Below are 21,835 nucleotides of genomic sequence, written 5' to 3'. Positions count from 1 at the left end.
GATACTGTAATAGCACATCATATCTGACATAATTATAATAGTGTAATAGCACATCATATCTGACATAATTATGATACTGTAATAGCACATCATATCTGACATAATTATGATACTGTAATAGCACATCATATCTGACATAATTATAATAGTGTAATAGCACATCATATCTGACATAATTATGATACTGTAATAGCACATCATATCTGACATAATTATGATACTGTAATAGCACATCATATCTGACATAATTATGATACTGTAATAGCACATCATATCTGACATAATTATAATAGTGTAATAGCACATCATATCTGACATAATTATGATACTGTAATAGCACATCATATCTGACATAATTATGATAGTGTAATAGCACATCATATCTGACATAATTATAATAGTGTAATAGCACATCATATCTGACATAATTATGATACTGTAATAGCACATCATATCTGACATAATTATGATACTGTAATAGCACATCATATCTGACATAATTATGATACTGTAATAGCACATCATATCTGACATAATTATAATAGTGTAATAGCACATCATATCTGACATAATTATGATACTGTAATAGCACATCATATCTGACATAATTATGATAGTGTAATACCACATCATATCTGACATAATTATGATACTGTAATAGCACATCATATCTGACATAATTATAAGTGTAATAGCACATCATATCTGACATAATTATGATACTGTAATAGCACATCATATCTGACATAATTATAATAGTGTAATAACTGGTATTGTGTAACACATCTGCCAGATGATAGCAGCTAGTCCTGGTGTTGGCACAGTCCTCGAACCTATAGAATTGATATGACCACTGGCACAACAGAATCCACACACGCACATACACTCAGACAAACGTTGTATCATCGTGTAACAATAGTCATTTCTTAATGATTGCTTAGCATTAACGTTTAGCCTCTGGAGTGCTGTGTCCAGGCAGCTCATGTATAGTTTTTTTTTGTTCGATGTGCGACTGGTCAGGTCCTCCAATATTTATTTTCAATCCCATGCTGTTTTTGTGTTTTGTGTGAGTGTGTGCGTGTGCAAGCATCCGTGCGTGCGTGCCTGTCTCAAATCAAATCAAAGTTTATTTGTCACGTGCGCCGAATACAACAGGTGTAGTAGACCTTACAGTGAAATTCTTACTTACAGGCTCTAACAAATTGTGCAAAAAAGGTGTTAGGTGAACAGTAGGTAAGTAAAGAAATAAAACAACAGTAAAAAGACAGGCTATATACAGTAGCGAGGCTATAAAATAGTGAGGCAACATACAGACACCGGTTAGTCAGGCTGATTGAGGTAGTATGTACATGTAGATATGGTTAAAAAGTGACTATGCATATACGATGGACAGAGAGTAGCAGTAGAGTAAAAGAGGGGTTGGCGGGTGCCGGGACACAATGCAGATAGACAGCCCGGTTAGCCAATGTGTGGGAGCACTGGTTGGTCGGCCCAATTGAGGCAGTATGTACATGAATGTATAGTTAAAGTGACTTATGCATATATGATAAACAGAGAGTAGCCGCAGCGTAAAAAGAGGGTTTGGGGGGAGGCACACAATGCAAATAGTCGGGGTAGCCATTTGATTACCTGTTCAGGAGTCTTATGGCTTGGGGGTAAAAACTGTTGAGAATCCTTTTTGTCCTAGACTTGGCACTCCGGTACCACTTGCCATGCGGTCTGTCTGCGTGCATGCGTGCCTGTCGCGTGTGTGCATATGTATGTGCGTGCCTGCCTCCATTTGTGTCTGTACTCTGTGTGTGTGCGCACATGCGTGTGTGTTCACTAAACTGTGTGTGTATTATGCCGTGCAGCGGCTGACTCGTTTGACCATAAGAAGTTCTTTGAGATGGTGGGTCTGAAGGCCAAGTCAGCTGAGGATGTGAAGAAAGCCTTCCTGGTGCTGGACGCTGATGCCAGCGGATTCATAGAGGAGGAGGAGCTCAAGTAAGAGACACACACAACCAGAAAGACACAGACAGAGAGACACACACACACACCGACACTTTGACTAACTACACCTTCATTTATTAAATAATATACTATCCAGTGACCACGCGGACATGCATCCACATCCCATATCCACAAACAAACACTCACGTTTAACTGTTTATAGGCACCAGAGCATTCCTAGTTGTTGTACTGTCTCTATTCAAATCTCTCTGCCATCCTCCTGTTGTCCATAGGTTCGTACTGAAGGGATTTGCCTCAGACGGCAGGGACCTGACCGACAAAGAAACCAAAGCGTTCTTAAACGAAGCCGACAAGGACGGAGACGGCATGATCGGCATCGACGGTAAGTAAACTATTTCTCTGACCGACCGACACATATACTCACCTGTGTCATCATAGTGTCATCCGATTTTCCACAGACTCCAGAGAGTGCTCTAACCTCTTGTCTCTCCCTGTTCTCTTTCAGAGTTCGTTGCCCTGGTGCAAGAGTAATAGACACATCCCTAAACCGACTAGCGCTCCACCACCCGGCCCCCGATATTCCCTCTCTCCCAGTCTGCAGCCCCCCCCCCCACCTCATCCCTCCACCTGCCCTCACTGACACCCAGCTCTCTCCCACTCAAGCGCACTACTACTACTGCACTGGAGGAATGGGGTCGTGGCTCCCCGCTAACTTACCCCTCTCCACCACTCCCACCCACAACCTATTTATTTTTTTCCTTTTTATACAAAACGTATGTGTTTCTGTTTATGTATAGTTATCAGACCGCCTGGAAGGCCAATAACCTCAAGTTAAAATAATAATGTAGATATTTCAAAGTGAGAGAAAGTCATTTTACTTCACCCCCCTTTTACTCTGTCCCGCTTCCCCCACTCTTTATCTTTATCTGTCCATCTCTATTTCAACTTTCTGGCACTGCTCCTTTCCTTTCCTTTCCTCCCCTCTCTCCTTTGGTAATGAGCTGTTGTAAAAACACACCAAAAGATGAAGCTGTGAACGAACAAACTAAAATAAATGTAAAAAATGCCTCAAGAACAACTGACTCACTCTGAATGCTTCCTCTGTTTGTCTCCTTCTGTTCTCAGATTGGTATTGCTGAGTGATTAGTGCTTTTTGGAGGTCGGTTCAGTTTTGGTTTGATTACAAAAAAAGTCATCAAGGTTTTCGATTTCGGTTTCATTCATATATTTAGCCTTTTACTGCAGTGGGCTAAATCAGAGTCACACAGAGTGTTGGTTAAACAAATCTACTTTGAAACAAAAGTATACCCCTCATTCACATGTTTGTGGGCTTCAAAAAATAAGACACCTGTACCATGTCAGATATAGAGTTGAAATGTGTTCAATTTTGAGTTTGCTTCCGAATATTACATCACAGACGATAGAAATATAGCAAAACCGTTTGACATAGATTTTCGGCAGCTTCTTAAAAAGGATGTTAATTAATTGTGAAATTATAAAAACTATTAATAACATTCCTTCAACGAGGCCACTAGACGGGAAATGTTGTCATTTGACCGCAGGGATGGGGTACACATGAAATGCATAACGAAATAAAACAATTTAAATGATTTTAAAGCTTTTTAATGGAAATTAAAAACCAAAAATAGTGAACATTATACGGTCAAAACATTTCAAATATTCCATTGTCTCTGTCAAGGTTCACATTGGGTAGACATCCATTGAAAAATAGAAAATGACTATCATAATGAGAACATATTTCAGTTGTGTACATTACTTCATTTTTATCGGATGTCTATCATTTTTCATTCCTTAAAGTCATCAATCATCTCATCTCTGCTCAAGTAGTAGCAGCCAGCCAGCCTGACCATCTAACGTTACAGTATTTCTGTGCTTCATATACCGTACTGTCTTTAGTCATCCTATTTAGCTAGGCTAGCCTGTCTAATAATGTTGCAGAGCAGTCTGTTAAAAAAACAAACATTTTTACTAGCTCTTCAAACAAGGTAAGGCATACTTTCACAAATTGTCTCCGTCCCTCTCATTGTTGTGTTCTGTACAGTCCTATCATGCGGTCTATTTGGTCTGTGTGTGTCTTATCTAACATCCAAGCCGGGAAGTACAGGCGCAATGGATTATGGTCATTGTAGTTCATCACCACATTTCTGTGCTGAATTAAGTTTAATTATTGGCTTAATACTACAGCCAAGCGTCCCCACGTAGTTCTTGACTTGATTTTGCTCGTGAATTATTGGATTTCTCTCTACAGAAACTCACAAAAACCGACGTTGGTTAATTGGTTGTTCAATACATTTCAGTTAATCGCTCAGCACTACCGATTGGCCCTCAATAACTAGAAAATAAATGTGTAAATAATCAACAGCAACTAAAAAACAGAATCAGAGGATGTATTTCTGTCTGATTAAAGGAATTGGAAACAATGTGAAAAGCAGCTACCATTTTTATTTTAGCAGTAAGGTCAAAAGTCATTGTTTTGTTGGAGCGATTACATTCGCTCAACACTCTCACATGTCAGCCATTCACATAGCTGAGTACACACTAAGGGTCATTTAGGTTAAGTATCCCCATTGGTGGATTAGAATTGACAAACCCAGGTCCTTCACTAGAGTAGTAAGGCCACCCTACTGCCTGCATGAGCAAAGAAACACACAAATCTCATTGTACATTTACTAAAGGCACTGGATCAAACAGCACTGTTAAGTTAAGCACTAAAACTCACTTGTCATAACAATCTACCTGCATGGCATTCCTAAGAGAAAGATTAGCTCACTGTGGTTCACTGTAGTTTAGCATCAAAGTGAAGTATTGGTTTAAATTGGCATATTGTTACTGTACAAGCAAAACTAAACAAAAAAGTGCTACTTGAAGAAAACAGTGCAAAAGGCTTTGATAAAAACAACTACTTCTACCACGATATTTCCTGTACCTGATATGTACAGTTGAAGTCGGAAGTTTACATACACCTTAGCCAAATACACTTAAACTCAGTTTTTCACAATTGAATCTAGTAAAAATTCCCTGTCAGTTGGGATCACCACTTTATTACGAGAATGTGAAATGTCAAAATAATAGTAGAGAGAAGGATTTCAGCTTTCATTTCTTTCATCACATTCCCAGTCGGTCAGAAGTTTACATACACTCAATTAGTACTTGGTAGCATTGCCTTTAAATTGTTAACTTGGGTAAAACGTTTCGGGCAGCCTTCCACAAGCTTGGGTGAATTTTGGTCCATTCCTCCTGACAGAGCTGGTGTAACGGAATCAGGTTTATAGGCCTCCTTGCTCACACATGCGTTTTCAGTTATGCCCACAAATTTTCTATAGGATTGAGGTCAGGCCTTTGTGATGGCCACTCCAATACCTTGACTTTTTGCCCTTAACTACTCTTACCACTTGGGAGGCGGCCCATCAGGAAGACCAGGACCCAGTTGCAGAGGGAGGTGTTCAGTCCCAGGGTCCTTAGCTTATAGATGAGATTTAAGCCATTCTTCCGCAAATTTGGAAGTATGCTTGAGGTCATTGCCCATTTGGAAGACCCATTTGCGACCAAGCTTTAACTTCCTGACTGATGTCTTGAGATGTTGCTTCAATATATCCACATAATTTTCCTACCTCATGATGCCATCTATTTTGTGAAGTGCACCAGTCCCTCCTGCAGTAAAGCACCCCCACAACATAATGCTGCCAACCCCGTGCTTCACGGTTGGGATGGTGTTTTTCGTCTTGTAAGCCTCCCCCTATTTCCTCCAAACATAACAATGGTCATTATGGCCAAACAGCTCTATTTTTCTTTCATCGGCCCAGCGGACATTTCTCCAAAAAGTACGATCTTTGTCCCCATGTGCAGATGCAAACCGTAGTCTGGCTTTTTTATGGCAGTTTTGGAGCAGTGGCTTCTTCCTTGCCGAGCGGCCTTTCAGGTTATATAGGACTCGTTTTACTGTGGATATAGATACTTTTGTACCTGTTTCCACCAGCATCTTCACAAGATCCTTTGCTGGTGTTCTGGGATTGATTTACACTTTTCCCACAAAATGACGTCCATCTCTAGGAGACATAACGCGTCTTCTTCCTGAGCAGTATGACAGCTGCGTGGTCGCATGGTGTTTATACTTGCTTACTATTGTTTGTACAGATGAACGTGGTACCTTCAGGCATTTGAAAATTGCTCCCAAGGATGAACCAGACATGTGGAGGTCTATCATTTTTTTATGAGGTCTTGGCTGATTTGTTTTGATTTTCCCATGATGTCAAGCAAAGAGGCACTGAGTTTGAAGGTAGGCCTTGAAATACATCCACAGGTACACCTCCAATTGACTCAAATTATGTCAATTAGCCTATCAGAAGCTTCTAAAGCCATGACATTACTTTCTGTAATGTTCCAAGCTGTTTAAAGGCACAGCCAACTTAGTGTATGTAAACTTCTGACCCACTGGAATTGTGAAAATGAATTATAAGTTAAATAATCTGTCTGTAAACAATTGTTGGAATAAGTACTTGTGTCATGCACAAAGTAGATGTCCTAACCAACTTGCCAAAACTATCGTTTGTTAACAAGAAATCTGTGGAGTGGTTGAAAAACAAGTTTTAATGACTCCAGCATAAGTGTATGTAAACTTCCGACTTCAACTGTATATGAAGTCAGAAAATATTCCTGATTCTGAAGGAAAGTGCATAAAGGAGCGCCCTCAAAGATTTGTCTCACTAATTAAATAAAAAAGTATGAATGCACTTGCGAGGTCAATCAGTGCACCAAGCATCTGTTAGGGTTTCTGGCATCTTAGATTGCCCGCCGAACTTCCTTTATCACTGTAGTCATCTGATAAACTCCATCATATTTTTAAATAACCAACTGTACAAGGTTGGTATTAGGGGCTGCTTTGAGAAAGTGTGGGGCAGTTTTAAGACAGTTTTCAACAGTTTGGGAGGATTTGGGGCTGTTTTAGGGCATCAACCCTAAAACCCCTGCTGCATTTGCATGACTACATTTCAGACACCTGCCAGATCTCACAACGCCTGGATAGGTATGAATTTAACATATCAGTGAATCATATGATATAGCAGTCGACTGCACAGTTGATAATGCGGAATGAAACCATTTGTTGATGCAATGCAATGACTGAAATGTAGTCGAACTGGAACACGCCCAATACCTTCCCAAGGGCGTGACCTCTTCACCGACGGAGCCGTGGAGCAGATCTGTCATCGGTGGACGTGGGCTTCAGCTTGACAGTGGCGAAAGGGTTGGTGCCCCTATACATCAAAGACAGTGAGAGAACAGAGATATGGTAGCTCACGCATTGTTTTAACGAGCCTGAAAGAAAACCGAAACTCACACATAGTTTGTCAACCAGCATAAACAGTCCAGAATGATGATTTCCCATGAAATAATCAAGTTGTCATTTATTTGGATGAACAGTGTACAGCAGCACTAACCCAACGCACACGGCGCCTCTCCAAAACTAACTGACCAAGCATGGCCCAGCCTCATCACATACAGTAACTCATTTGCATAACATTGTGTGATATGCTGAGAGCCATTTGAACGTGCGCGCAGATGACAATATCCCCGACAAGCTCCCACAGTCTCACATGCAGAACTAGACATTTTTCCACGTTCTCCAAATGTCCAATTTTGAAGTTGCTCCAAATGTTTTTGACACCCTGGGTTGACTCCTGCTGCTCTGTATCGTTCCATTTCTCAAAACGTCACATTTCAAAGTTAAGGGATGCGTTTAGCCACTCGTTCCAAAGGTTAAGGGTTAGGGTTTGGGATAGGGTTAAAACATTACGTTTAGGCACTCATTCTGAATGGTTAAAGCGGGGAGAGAGAAAAAAAAGCAATTGCTACATCCATTTTTGGACTTATACATTTATGACATGTACCCATTGATTCTTGAAGAATAGAACTTAGAAATGCCTCAGAAGCTTAGTTCCACTGTCGTACCCCAATAGGTTATGTACAGTGCCTTCGGAAAGTATACCGACCCCTTGACATTTTCCACAATTTGTTACATTACGTTAATCCATACTCTAGAATGGATTAAATAAATAAAAACATACTCAGCAATCTACACATAATGCCCCATAATGACAAAGCAAAAACTGGTTTTAAGAAATTCAATTGATTGGACATGACTTGGAAAGGCACACACCTGTTTAAATAAGGTTCCACAGTTGACAGTGCATGTCAGAGCAAAAACCAAGCCATGAGGTCAAAATAATTGTTCTTAGAGAGCCGAGACAGGATTGTGTCGAGGCACAGATCTGGGGAAGGGAACCAAAACATTTCTGCAGCATTGAAGGTCCCCAAGAACACAGTGGCCTCCATCATTCTTAAGTCGAAGAAGTTTGGAACCACCAAGACTCTTCCTAGAGCTGGCCGCCCGGCCAAACTGAGCAATCGGGTGAGAAGGGCCTTGGTCAGGGAGGTGAACCGATGGTCACTCTGAGCTCAGAGCTCTAGAGTTCTTCTGTGGAGATGGGAGAACCTTACAGAAGGACAACCGTCTCTGCAGCATTAAATCAATCAGGCATTTATGGTAGAGTGGCCAGACGGAAGCCACTCCTCAGTAAAAGGCACATGACAGCCCGCTTGCAATTTGCCAAACGGCACCTAATGACTCTCAGACCATGAGAAACAAGATTTTCTGGTCTGATGAAACCAAGATTGAACTTTGTTACGTCTGGAGGAATCCTGGCATCATCCCTACGGTGAAGCATGGTGGTGGCAGAATCATGCTGTGGGGATGTTTTTCAGCAGCAGGGAGTGGGAGAGTAGTCAGGGTCGAGGCAAAGATGAATGGAGCAAAGTACAGAGAGATCCTTGATGAAAACCCGCTCCGGAGATCAGACAGCCAAGTCAACGCAGGAGTGGTTTTGGGACAAGTCTCTAAATGTCCTTGAATGGCCCAGCCAGAGCCCGGACTTAACCCAGATCGAACATCTCTGGAGAGACCTGAAAATAGCTGTGCAGCAACAATCCCCATTCAACCTGACAGAGCTTAAGAGGATCTGCAGAGAAGAATGGGAGAAGCTCCCCAAATACAGATGTGCCGAGCTTGTAGCATCATACCCAAGAAGACTCAAGGCTGTAATTGCTGCCAAAGGTGCATCAACAAAGTACTGAGTAAAGGGTCTGAATACTTATGTAAGTTTAATTTTTCAGTCTTTCTTTTTTTTAAATTAGCAAAAAATGTTTTTTAAAAATGTTTTTGCTTTTTCATTATGGGGTATTGTGTGTAGATTGATGAGGGAAAAAAACAATTTGATCAATTTTAGAATAAGGCTATAACCTAAAAAAAATTGTAAAAAGTTAAGGGGTCTGAATACTTTCCGAAGGTACTCTGTATTAAAAAACAGTGTCCACAACTGGGATCGAACACACAACCTTCTGACCCAGAATCATGGGATGACATCCAGGCACCACGCCCTAGCAAAACCCAAGCCTACTTGATGGTAATAGCTTGACGGTTTTGATGGCATTTCCCTCGGGACATGGATAAACAACCAATTTCGACGTCAATCTTGAACGATCTCTCTGAATATCACTTCTTAGTAATGAATAAACACAAATAGGACTGATGAGAACTGCAATGGCTGTTCCTTACTTTGGAAAGAGGTTTGGCACAGGTCCACCATGACGCTCTCCTCTCTGCAGGGGGAGGAAAGAACAACTTTAAAAAGGTTTCTTTTCCAACCCATGCAAACATGTTTACATATAGAGCTGTAACCCAGCGAGGGGGGCAGAGCATCTACGGGTGTGCAGTCCACACCATGCAAAGATCCAACACCATGCAAATACACACACAAACAGACACACACACTCCTCACCCCCCTACACTGTCAGCAGCTGGAGCTTCCCCCCTGCATCCACCAGAAGGAGGGCTGTGGCGTCATAGAGAACAGCACATTGCCACAGTGCCCCTGCTGGCCGGAGGACAAACATGCCGCCGATTTTAAATACTAATTTTCATTAAACCTTTTCCACTTTAACTCCATTCTAACTAGCTTTGAATGACGTTCACTCAGAGACTTTCCTCAGACTATAATGTTAACAATAACAAACCAACATTGATTTGTTAGAAACACCACATTAGTGTCGTACAGCAGGCTCACCTAAACAGTGACTAGATTTTAAGAACTTCATGGCCAAAATCGATCCTCAGTGATCATTCACCCAGGCAGCATTACCTTATTGTCAGAGTGAGACTCCGCCCTTCTATCCATGCTGGGTGTGATTGGACGCATCTCTGTCTGTCTATTGGGTGGAGGCGGCGGGGGCGGGGGTCTACCGTGGCTGCTGCCTCCTGATTGGTCCAGCAGGTTGTCCATACTGTGGGCGCTCCTAAGGGTGGAGCTACTGAAGGGTCAAAGGTCACCAAAAGTCAAAACAGCATTAGCAACTCATTAGCAACTATCTCTTAAAGGGATAATTTACCCAAATGTACCCTCAAGAGAAATTATTATTTGCTTGAACTGTCCCTTTAAGAGCTAGTGGATCACCTTGAGCCAGTTGATCTAGGGGCCTCCTCCAGTGTCCCCACATAGGCAGCTGGGAACCAGCCCTGGCTGTGGGGGGAAGCAGAGAAGACATACATTTCTATGAGTTTCTATGAAGGACAGAAAGCTATGGCATGCTAGCATTCAGCACATGTCATAAGCAAGTAGGCTAAAAAATATATATATTAAAATTATATTTTACATTTTCTGGTTCATAACCCAAAGACTACAGTATCAAGTGGAGTATCTCTTGAACAGATTTAAGTTTTCCTTATACAATGTTGTTCTGTGAGGGCAGCTCTGCCTCAAAGGCAGGAGCATCTGTCTACCTCCCTCTCCCTCACCGTGAGCTGCTCTCTGCCCGGCCGTAGAGCCAGCCATTACGGGGCTCCTGCACCAGCACGCTCACCACCTCCCCCCGGGAGAAGGGCAGCAGGGTGGGGTTGCTGGAGTTAGCAGGGTGGGATACCAGAGCTCTCATAGGTCTCCCTCCTCCACCTCCACCCAGACCTAGGGACTCGCCAAATGAGCTGGAGCGGGAACGGAAGTTCTGGGGTGATGGGCCTGTTCACACATGGATGTGTGAACATCAGAGGGCCAGGAAGGCAAGTCATAGGAAAGGAAAAACACCTGAACACCCTGGGTATGGCATGTACATAATAGTTATCCAGATAGACTTAACCTGTTTTAGCATGGACATTGCCATTGATGGCTTCCACCAAAGTAGTCAACTGGGCACAAAGATGAGTACTCTATCTAACACTATAGGTTTGGTATACTGTAGTGTAGATATACAGTATATCATGCCCCCACCTCTGGAGGGCACTCTTCCTAGAGGCTGCTCCTCTTTGCCTGACCATTGGCTCCCCCTGTCCTCCTCCCTCGTTCTGGATGTGTTGTCCTGGTCCAGGTGAGAGGGGTTCCGGGATCCAGGTCGTCTGGTGGCGTTGACCTGGTCTCTCCATCCATCAGCTATCTGCTGTAGGCTTCCCCCTGCCCCTGTCTGGCTCATCGAAAACACACACATTGCATTACTTTCATTCACCTTGTTTATTCATTGGCTTTCATCTAGGTCAGGAAACTCACTCTCTTCTCTCTTTACTCACCACTCTCTCTCAAAAAAAAATAAAAACAGAAAGCAACACACTAGGTGGAGCCTCTACTTATTCATTCCCTTCAAATCCACAAATTGGAGATTTGGAAAAGGCCAGGAGCAGGTGGTCATATTGCAAACCAGCCACGGTTCTTTCTATGATGAATGTGGTTTATGGGTCGTCCTCTGTAGCTCAGTTGGTAGAGCATTGCACTTGCAATGCCAGGATAGTGGTTTTGCTTCCCGGGACCATCCATATGTAAAATGTATGCATCCCTGACTGTAAGTCGGTTTGGATAAAAGTGTCTGCCTAATGGTGTATATTATTGAGTGTGTATGATTAAATTAGACTGTAGTACAATGAACTAAGCTACACTACCTTGTTCATGAGGTAGATGATGGACTGAGTGAGACCACAGTGTTTCTCAGCCAGGAAACGGTATCGCCTTTCTTCCTCCATCAGAGCCTCGCGCTGACTCTCCCTCAGGAAGTGAATGTACTCATCCTGTGAGCACACATGCAATGTGTAAATATAGAACTTCCTCTGACACACACACACACCAGTGGGGGCTGTTGAGGGGAGGACAGCTCATAATAATGGGCGGAACTGAGCAAAGGGAATGGCATCAAACACATGGAAACACATGTGTTTGATACCATTCCACCTGTTACGCTCAAGCCATTACCATGAGCCCGTCCTCCCCAATTAAGATGCCACCAACCTCCTCTCTCTCACACACACACACACACACACACACACACACACACACACACACACACACACACACACACACACACACACACACACACACACACACACACACACACACACACACACACACAGGATTGACCTGGTGAGCTCCTCTCCTCCGCTGCCTCTCCAAAGATATGGCCTGGCTCTGTACCTCCATCTCATATCGCCTCCTGCTGCCCTGGAGGACACATTACATCAATGCCAGATACATTTTACACTGAGTGTACAAAACATTAGGAACACCAGCTCTTTACATTACATAGACTGATCAGGTGAATTCAGGTGAAAGCTAGGATCCCTTATTGATCTCACCTGTTAAATACACTTCAATCAGACAGGTTAAAGAAGGATGTTTAAGCCTTAAATCAGTTGACAGCTAGATTATGTATCTGTGCCATTTAAGTGCCCTTGCCAGACGCACCAGTTTGAGTGTGTCAATAACTGGAACGCTGCTGGGTTTTTCACGCTCAACAGTTTCCCGCATCAATGGTCCACCACCCAAAGGACATCTGTGGGAAGCATTGGAGTCAACATGGGCCAGCATCCCTGTGGAATGCTTTCCATGCCCCCAACAAATTGAGTCTGTTCTGAGGGCTAAAGGGGGTACAATTCAATATTAGGAAGGTGTTCCTAATGTTGTGTACACTCAGTGTATACATAATAACACCACCATAGTCTTTCTGTAAAAGTATCAGTAAAGGATCAAACAGGAATGGTCCGGGCACTGCCCACTACTTCGGTACTACTTTTGTACATTCGGATTCTGTCTGTGTGCCAGTCCATGATCTTTACTACACTACTTCTGTACTGTCAACACAAGGGGGTACAGTATGTGAAAGGGGTATGTGAAGGAGAGTGGCTACTCACTGCTATGTAGTCCTTATCCAGTCTGACATTGTTGTTCATCTCCTGTAGCACCTCAGTGTGGAACCAGCGGAACTAGAGCAACACAGAGAATGGTTATTATGATCGCAGTAGTTGAAACACCACTGGTAAGCCAAACAATCAGATCTCAACTTGTCCGATTATAGAGTCAACTGTGATGCTACACCATCTGGTAAAATATACAGTACAATACATTAATAAGTGGGTTGCTTAGTTGTGAATTTTGACAGGTGTATAACTACAACCCCAGGTACAATTGCAATACACTCGTAATTCTTCCTTTTGAATTCTAATACAGTAAAAGAACTAGTGCAGTGCCACTGTTCTACTGTTTGACGAGGAGTGTAAAGTAACCTACAATTCCTTCCAGTTCAGTGGTGAGACTCTTCTGGTTCTCTGAAATCTGAATCAGAACATCTCCTGTGAGACACAATGAGAAATTATTATCATAGGCACACACACACACACACACACACACACACACACACACACACACACACACACACACACACACACACACACACACACACACACACACACACACACACACACACACACACACACACACACACACACACACACACACACACACACACACACACATCCCAGAGAAAGAGACAGTGTCAAAGCACACATACAGTCCTACCCGGCCACCCCCCATACACGCACACGGAATGAGAGGCTGCTTTTATCATCTTTAACAACATCCCAAGGCGCATCTCTCTGACTACACTGTAAGACACTTCTGTAATTTCAACCGTAAAAACACGGTAGAATTCACAGTAAAATATCGTAAACGAGTTTTAAAGCACATTGTAAGAGTTTTCTGTCATTTTACATTCACATTTGACATTTTTGTCATTTAAGCAGATGCTCTTATCCAGAGCGACTTGCAGTTAGTGCATTCATCCTAAAATAGCTAGGTGGGTCAACCACATATCACAGGCATAGCAAATACATTTTTCCTCAATAAAATAGATATCAGAAAAGTCAGAGGTAGAAAGATGGCCAAGGACTCTGCTGTGCTAGATTCAGGGGGACGCTGGTTCCACCATTGGGGTGCCAGAACAGAGAAGAGCTTGAACTGGGCTGAGTGGGAGCTGCCCACCCATAGGGTTGGGAAGGACAAAGGACCAGAGGTGGCAGAAGGGATTGCTCAGGTTGGGGTGTAGGGTTTGAGTGTAGCCTGAAGATAGGAAGGGGAAGTTCCTCTTCCTGCTCCGTAGGCAAGTACCATGGTGTTGTAGTGGATACGAGCTCCGACTGTATGCCAGTGGAGTGTGCGGAGGAGCGGGATGACATGGGAGAACTTGGGAAGGTTAAATACCAGGCGGACTTCAGCGTTCTGTAAAAGTTGCAGGGGTTTGATGGCACAAGCCAATAAAACACTGTAGAATGCACAGAAACATACCTTAAATATGTTTTACAGAATACATGATGGTGCATTGTGGGAAAATGCTGTGGGCGGGGAAAGAATCTCATCAACATATTTTAAGGCATGCCTTGTAAGAAGCTCTAGTTGAGTGAGAATGTTCTGCCCCCAGAGAATACAGTAATATACAAACTTTGTCCCAAAAATGTACAGTAACTTACTGGTCAATTTCTGCCAGTAATTCACTGTTATGCAAAATACTGTATCATACTGCATTTTTGGAGCGCAAAAACTTTTTTAACACCAGTGAGTGCATGGTGTTGTTGTTTCTGACTCATTAACATATTTTTAGGTGTGACTTGTAAGAGGCTCTATTTGTTGCACCCATTAGTGAGAATGCTGTACGGATTTAACTGACATATTGTAATCAATCAATCAACTGTATTTATAAAGCCCTTTTGAAATCAGCAGATGTCACAAAGTGCTATACAGAAACCCAGCCTTAAACCCCAAACATCATGCAGTACAGATTTCCAGGTTTCCCAGAAATCCCAATTGGAAGATTCCTGGATAACATTAACCTATTAACTCACTTGGTGAAGACCAAATGGCTGAAAATGAACAAATTACACAACCGTGTCTCTTTTGCCCTGTAGTCACTGTCAGTTTCAAAGCCTTTGTTAAGGCCCAAAGTACAAGTGATGTAAAACACCAAATATCAGTTGGTATGCTGTAATATAGAATTACATTTTCACTATTAGCAATTGCTGAATAGCTTTTCAGTACAATTCAACAATAAAGTACTGTATTGATATTTTGCTGTAAATAAATATTGCTGTGGTAAAATATTGTGGGAGGGACAAGAATCACTGGCCCATTATCATACAAGGCGTGAACCCTTGACTTTTTTCACATTTTGTTATGTTACAGCCTTATTCTAAAATGGATTAAATAGTTTTTCCCCCTCATCAATCTACATGCAACACCCCACAATGACAAAGCAAAAACCAAGCCACGAGGTCGAAGGAATTGTCCGTAAAGTTCCAAGACAGGATTGGGTCGAGGCACAGATCTGGGGAAGGATACCAAAAAATGTCAGCAGCATTGAAGGTTCCCAAGAACACATTGGCCTCCATCATTCTTAAATGAAGACGTTTGGAACCACCAAGACTCTTCCTAGAGCTGGCCGCCCGGTCAAACTGAGCAATCGGGGGAGAAGGGCCTTGGTCAGGGAGGTGACCAAGAATATAAATAGTAAAGTAAAGTACAGATCCCCAAAAAACTACTTAAGTAGTACTTTCAAGTATTTTTACTTAAGTACTTTACACCACTGGTTTTGACAAAGAGGGCTTGAGATGCAGCTCACCAAACACAGAGTGAGACTGTATTGTATTGGTTGCTGTATTTGCAGGAGTAAGTGACTAGATTTTGTGTGTGTATGTGTACACAATACAATTATTTAGCATCTAGCTACATAGATGGGTTGGCTGATAATGTCACGAAAACGATGTGTGTGCTTCCATGGGGCAGAAGTCAGCCTGTTGTGATTCTGGATTGCCAGATTGCTGGCAAGAATGACAAACTGCCATGTGAGGAATCGTAAGTGGATCATATCAGCATTTTTCGTCATGTTATTGATACCATGTCTTGTTTTGAAGTGTTTTGACTGATTTCATGTCAATGCAAATATTTGCTAGCGAGCTAACCAACAACTGTAACAATGTATTTGAGACAAAAGGTGGTCATTGTGTAAATGTATTCATTTGCAATAAACATTGGAGACAAAATATAACTTACATGTCAACTATATAAGCCAACCTTATCTGTTTTGCCCCATGGTTGAATACATGTCGATTTTGTTGCTAAAGCGACAGAGAGAGAATGAACACAGGTATTGTTAGTGAAGGGTAAGATAGTTGAATGTTAATCAGGTTTACGATTGAGTGAACTGCTAATATCAATACGGAACAGAAATTTCCCAGATTTGACCTTTAGCTCAATTCATTTACATTTACATTTAAGTCATTTAGCAGACGCTCTTATCCAGAGCGACTTACAAATTCAGGTAAACATTATTTCAAATCAAAGTTTATTTGACACGTGCGCCGAATACAACAGGTGTAGTAGACCTTACAGTGAAATGCTTACTTACAGGCTCTAACAAATAGTGCAAAAAAATGTGTTAGGTGAACAGTATGTAAGTAAAGAAATAAAACAACAGTAAAAAGACAGACACCGGTTAGTCAGGCTGATTGAGGTAGTACGTACATGTAGATATAGTTAAAGTGGCTATGCATAAATGATAAACAGAGAGTAGCAGCAGCGTAAAAAGTGTTTTTCATATTGCTCCTGTGTGTGTTCGTTGGTTCAGAATACACCATATTGTCACAGCACTGATATTATGCCGTCTCTGTAATAATAGAGGAGATCCAGGAAAGCAGATATTCGGACAGCAAGGAAGAGAGGGGAGCGAGAGAGAAGAGAACACAGGACAGAGAGAGAACACAGGAAAACATAGAGAGAGAGGGGAGACCAACACAAGACAAAACATGTCATATTGCTCTCCAGCCAGAGGAAGTAGTTCTTGCTAAACATCTCGTAAAGAGAAAGCTGCCGTTTCTGACATGTCCTGTGTGTATAAACTGTTAGACCCAGTGATATATTTCCATCGCTGAAAGCAATCATACAGGCCGCGCTGACTGTCCCAGTTAGCAGCGGTGAGATATTTCAGTGCATTAAGACGTCTACATACAGTTGAAGTATACATGTGATATAAGTAATGTAAGATAGGTAAACATAATTAAAGTGGCATTATTTAGAGTGCATTGTATAAAGTGACGAGTCATCCATTTATTAAAGTGGCTAGTGATTGGGTCTTTCCGAGTTAGTGATTGCTGTTTAGCAGTCTGATGGCCTTGAGATAGAAGCTGTTTTTGTCTCTCAGTCCCAGCATTGATGCACCTGTACTGACCTCGCCTTCTGGATAGTAGGGTGTGAACAGGTAGTTTGCCCCCTGATGCGTTGTGCAGACTGCACCACCCTCTGGAGAGCCTTGCAGTTGAGGGCAGTGCTGTTGCCGTACCAGGCTGTGATACAGCCCAACAGGATGCTCTCGATTGTGCATTTGTAAAGGTTTGTCAAGGTTTTGGGTGACAAGCCGCTGTTGCGCCTTCTTCACCACACTGTCTGAGTGAATAATTTCAGTTTGTCTGTGATGTGTACGCAGAGGAACTTAAAACTTTCCAACTTCTCCACTGCTATCCCTTCAATGTGGATAGGGGGGTGCTGCCTCTGCTGTTTCCTAAAGTCCACAATCATCTCCTTTGTTTTGTTGACGTTGAGTGAGAGGTTGTTTTCCTGACACCACACTCCGAGTGCCCTCACCTCCTCCCTATAGGCTGTCTCGACATTGTTGGTAATCAAGCCCACTGCTGTTGTGTCGTCTTCAAACTTGATGATTGAGTTGGAGGTGTGCATGGCCATGCAGTCGTGCGTGAACAGGGACAACAGGAGGGGGCTGAGCACGTACCCTTGTGGGGCCGAAGTGGCCCCTCAGAAAGTCCAGGACCCAATTGCACAGGGTGGGTTTGAGACCCAGGGCCTCCAGCTTGATGAGCTTGGAGGGTAGTATGGTGTTGAATGCTGAGCTGTAGTCAATGAATATAATTCTTACATAGGTATTCCTTTTGTCCAGATAAGATAGGGCGGTGTGCAGTGTGATGGCGATTGCGTCGTCTGTGGACCTGTTGGGGCGGTATCCAAACTGAAGTGGGTCTAGGGTGGCCGGTAAGGTGGAGGTGATATGATCCTTGACGAGTCTCTCAAAGCACTTCATGATGACAGAAGTGAGTGCTACGGGGCGGCAGTCATTTAGTTCAGTTATTTTTGCCTTATTGGGTACAGGAACAACGGTAGCCATCTTGAAGCATATGTGGATAACATACTGGGATAGGGAGCGATTGAATATGTCTGTAAACACACCAGCCAGCTGGTCTGCGCATGCTTTGAGGACATGGCTAGGGATGTTGTCCCTATTCATGGCTTTATTATGTGTGCCGACGTCGGCAACATGGCTACAGAAAAATCGGCATGTATAAATCCAAACTGTACAAAAATGCAAACGCAACATGCAGTAATTTCAAAGATTTTACTGAGTTACAGTTCATATAAGGAAATCAATTAAATGAAATGAATGAATTATGACTTAATCCATTGATTTCACATGACTGGGAAGACAGATAATATTTTAGTCAGGCAATGTCCACGTTATTCTCACATATTTTAGAATGTAATAATAATGTGAATATCAAGACATAAAAAATACATTGTTAAAGTGGTAACAGTATAATGTTTATTTGACACTTTTTGCATGGATGGAGGTTATATTTTAGGCCCTATTAAGTACAATTACATAGATTATACAATTGTATAACATTCATGTACTTATGTTGCAGTAGTTTATGTGTCGGGGGTCTAGGGTCAGTTTGTTATATCTGGAGTACTTCTCCTGTCTTATCTGGTGTCCTGTGTGAATTTAAGTATGCTCTCTCTAATTCTCTATTTCTTTCTCTCGAGCCCTGGGACCATGCCTCAGGACTACCTGGCATGAGGACTCCTTGCTGTCCCCAGTCCACCTGGCCATGCTGCTGCTCCAGTTTCAACTGTTCTGCCTGCGCTATGGAACCCTGACCTGTTCACCGGACGTGCTACCTGTCCCATGCCTTTTTAAACCTCAAATACAGTACATGTTTTACATTTCCTACATTGCAGGAAAGTTCTCCTTCAACAGGGTGATCAAATTAAGATCCTACATCTGTAACTCCTTTTAGCCTCTGAGTGTCTAAGTGGTTAGGTTCAGGATGGGTTAAATGAACTAAACAGGACCCACAGCCTGTTACACTCTATTATGCATACGGCTCTGAAGACTAGTCTGTCACCTGATTCCACTGCTATAGTACAGATAACACCCCCTAACAAGGGCTCCGGTTACATTATACCTCTTATTAGGGAAATGGGAAGACTGACTCTGGACCAGTTGTTATGGTTAAGACTCACGTACATGTTGTCTTGTTACCTCAAAATGCATCAACATTACAAAGTTCATTTTAATGCATATTCCACTATGGGGTAAAAAAAACAACATAGAAATACACACCTATGCGCTCTATAACTCTGCTCTATACAAACAGGAACAGACATACTGTGTATGGCACAAAAAAAAATACACGCATACAGCACAACTGCTATTCAATCCAACCCAGTGTCCACCCTCTGTCACAGACACACACATACACACACACAGACACACATACACACACATACACACAAACGCCCTCGTCTAAGAAAGCTCCAGAGGTATTGTGACGTTAAAAGGAAGTGTACCAATGTGCTGCCTGTCAGGTAAACTTTGCTCTGTGTGGTTCGGTGAAGGACACTGCATTGATTGGGGTAATAACCACAACCATAAACAGCACAAAGGACCCATACAGTACATCAGTCCTTCGTGTTTCTCTAGCTTTGTTCCTGCATCTCTAACCTTACTCATACTCTTTAACTGACCTGACACACACACACACCATACGGCAGACACATGCACATATGTAATGTACACACGCACACACACACACACACGTGCACACACACACACAGTGAATGAAGAGGTTCTTACCAATAGAGCGAGACGACATGGTGTGGAAGGCCTGCTCCCCTATCTTAGCAAGGGTGCTGAAGTAAGCCTCACTGGTCACAGCAAGGGCTAAACACACACACACACAGAAACAAACAAGCAATTGAATTGCATATCCAGTTGATATGATTCATTTTGCTGACATGCCAGAGTTAGACTCATGCACAACAAACACATGAATCTGAAAGCAGCAAATTGCAGAAAGGTTGTTTAATATGCATCGACAGATTAATCTATAATTGATTCAAATAGCTGGGCCCATCGCATATACATGTTCCATATCTCATTGCTTTGGAGTGGAAAAGGACTGCTGCAGACAGAACATAACCTGGACAGACACATTTACATTCAGCAGTTCAACCCACAGAAACGTGTAGGTCATATTATGTCCTATAGGTTCATCCTAATAAACATCCCCAAGTGATATGGCAGTACGGGAAACCTTATGAACTCTGTTGACAAAATGAAAAGTAATTTGCATTTATTTCCAGGTTTGTTTTGTAGAAGGGAGGAGAGGCGACAAGGAAGGGCACGACAAATGATCTCTCATTGATGAGATGATATAGTTCTGAGAAGGATCTCTAGTATAAATCAGTCATATACTAACTGTAATGAGAATTACTCTTTTGTCACAATGTACTCTATTTTATTTGAATGCTTCATCGTATTCAAATGCATGCCACAAAGGTCATCGGTTTCACTTCCTTTCTTTCTCACCTTGGAAAGCCTGCATGTAGCTGTTTCCCAAAGACACTAACTTCTGTAGACTTGGGTTGAACTGATCCATCAGGCTCTGTTGACACACACACACACACAGAGACGGAGAGACACACACAGAGACAGACACACACACACACACACACGGTGAGACATTGAAAAGTGTGGTGTTTATCTTGAACAGTAAGCTGTATACATATACCCTGTTCATAAGTGATATTGTAATTATCCATAGAATACAGTACTGCTCACAACTATAGTGCGCCAAATTGAACAGAATTATACAAACAACAAATGTGCATTGCAGATTAGGCCTACAGTTGAAGCTTACATCTAGGGCTACGCTACAATTGTCAAGATTTCAAACCAATCTCACTCACCGCATATATGCCCAAAGTAGAGCGATGCAACTGGTCGCTGTTTTGTCCAGACATTGTTCCCACTGGCTGCCTATGAAACAATCAATCTATTTATTTCTACGTTGTGAAAATTAAGGGTGACAGTCTCGAAAGTCCCCTATCCGTATCAACGCGGATGTTCTAATTCACAGGAAACTGGGCGGGGAGCAGAACAGAACGTGTGAGTAACTGACACTGGAGCTCAGAGAGGACTGTTGTCAATTATTAATCAAGTCAAAGCTATAAACAACACAAAACACGCAGCGACTAGTGACCTAAGCTTTACAAAGATCGGTTATTTGTGTAAGTAGGGGCCTTAAATTGCCAGTTTCATTATCTCCATTACAATACCAGTGTCTACATATGTGAAAAAAGTGAATTTCTACATTTTGTAGAAAAATATATAAAGTTCTACCCGATGACATCATCAAAAGTTAAAGCATTTTAAAGATAGT

The 21,835-nt window shown here is 42.3% G+C and overlaps 2 protein-coding genes across 5 annotated transcripts in view; one reads left to right on the top strand and one right to left on the bottom strand.

The window, feature by feature from the left end:
- LOC118384365 (parvalbumin-7-like) overlaps positions 1–3,031 on the top strand; it is a 44,347-nt gene extending 41,316 nt beyond the window's left edge. For both annotated transcript variants that reach the window (XM_052518565.1, XM_052518564.1), the window contains exons 3-5: positions 1,854–1,986; positions 2,226–2,335; positions 2,459–3,031. In XM_052518565.1, coding sequence (XP_052374525.1) covers positions 1,854–1,986; positions 2,226–2,335; positions 2,459–2,484 — 269 coding nt within the window. In that variant the 3' untranslated portion in view covers positions 2,485–3,031. The remainder of the gene's footprint in view (positions 1–1,853; positions 1,987–2,225; positions 2,336–2,458) is intronic.
- Positions 3,032–3,560: 529 nt separating this feature from the next.
- Positions 3,561–21,606, bottom strand: baiap2l2a (BAR/IMD domain containing adaptor protein 2 like 2a). Of its 3 annotated transcripts, none has more exons than XM_035770833.2 (13): positions 21,363–21,606; positions 20,983–21,058; positions 20,248–20,334; positions 13,566–13,627; positions 13,190–13,261; positions 12,420–12,500; positions 11,948–12,073; positions 11,289–11,478; positions 10,820–11,039; positions 10,479–10,544; positions 10,167–10,320; positions 9,584–9,627; positions 3,561–7,226 (listed from the first exon to the last, which is right to left on the bottom strand). In XM_035770833.2, exons 1-13 carry the CDS (start codon positions 21,414–21,416, stop codon positions 7,148–7,150), a joined length of 1,311 nt encoding a protein of 436 aa, XP_035626726.2. In that variant the 5' UTR covers positions 21,417–21,606; the 3' UTR covers positions 3,561–7,147. The 3 variants fall into 3 exon arrangements, with proteins under 3 accessions (XP_035626726.2, XP_035626725.2, XP_035626724.2); XM_035770832.2 differs by having other exon boundaries at positions 10,167–10,332; positions 21,363–21,605; XM_035770831.2 differs by having other exon boundaries at positions 10,167–10,335; positions 21,363–21,597.
- Positions 21,607–21,835: the final 229 nt, after the last annotated feature.

Source organism: Oncorhynchus keta, chromosome 5 (assembly GCF_023373465.1).
Source record: "Oncorhynchus keta strain PuntledgeMale-10-30-2019 chromosome 5, Oket_V2, whole genome shotgun sequence".
Taxonomy (NCBI): domain Eukaryota; kingdom Metazoa; phylum Chordata; class Actinopteri; order Salmoniformes; family Salmonidae; genus Oncorhynchus; species Oncorhynchus keta.
The sequence above is the reverse complement of the archived record's forward strand: the minus strand, read 5'-3'. Positions and strand labels throughout refer to the sequence as shown.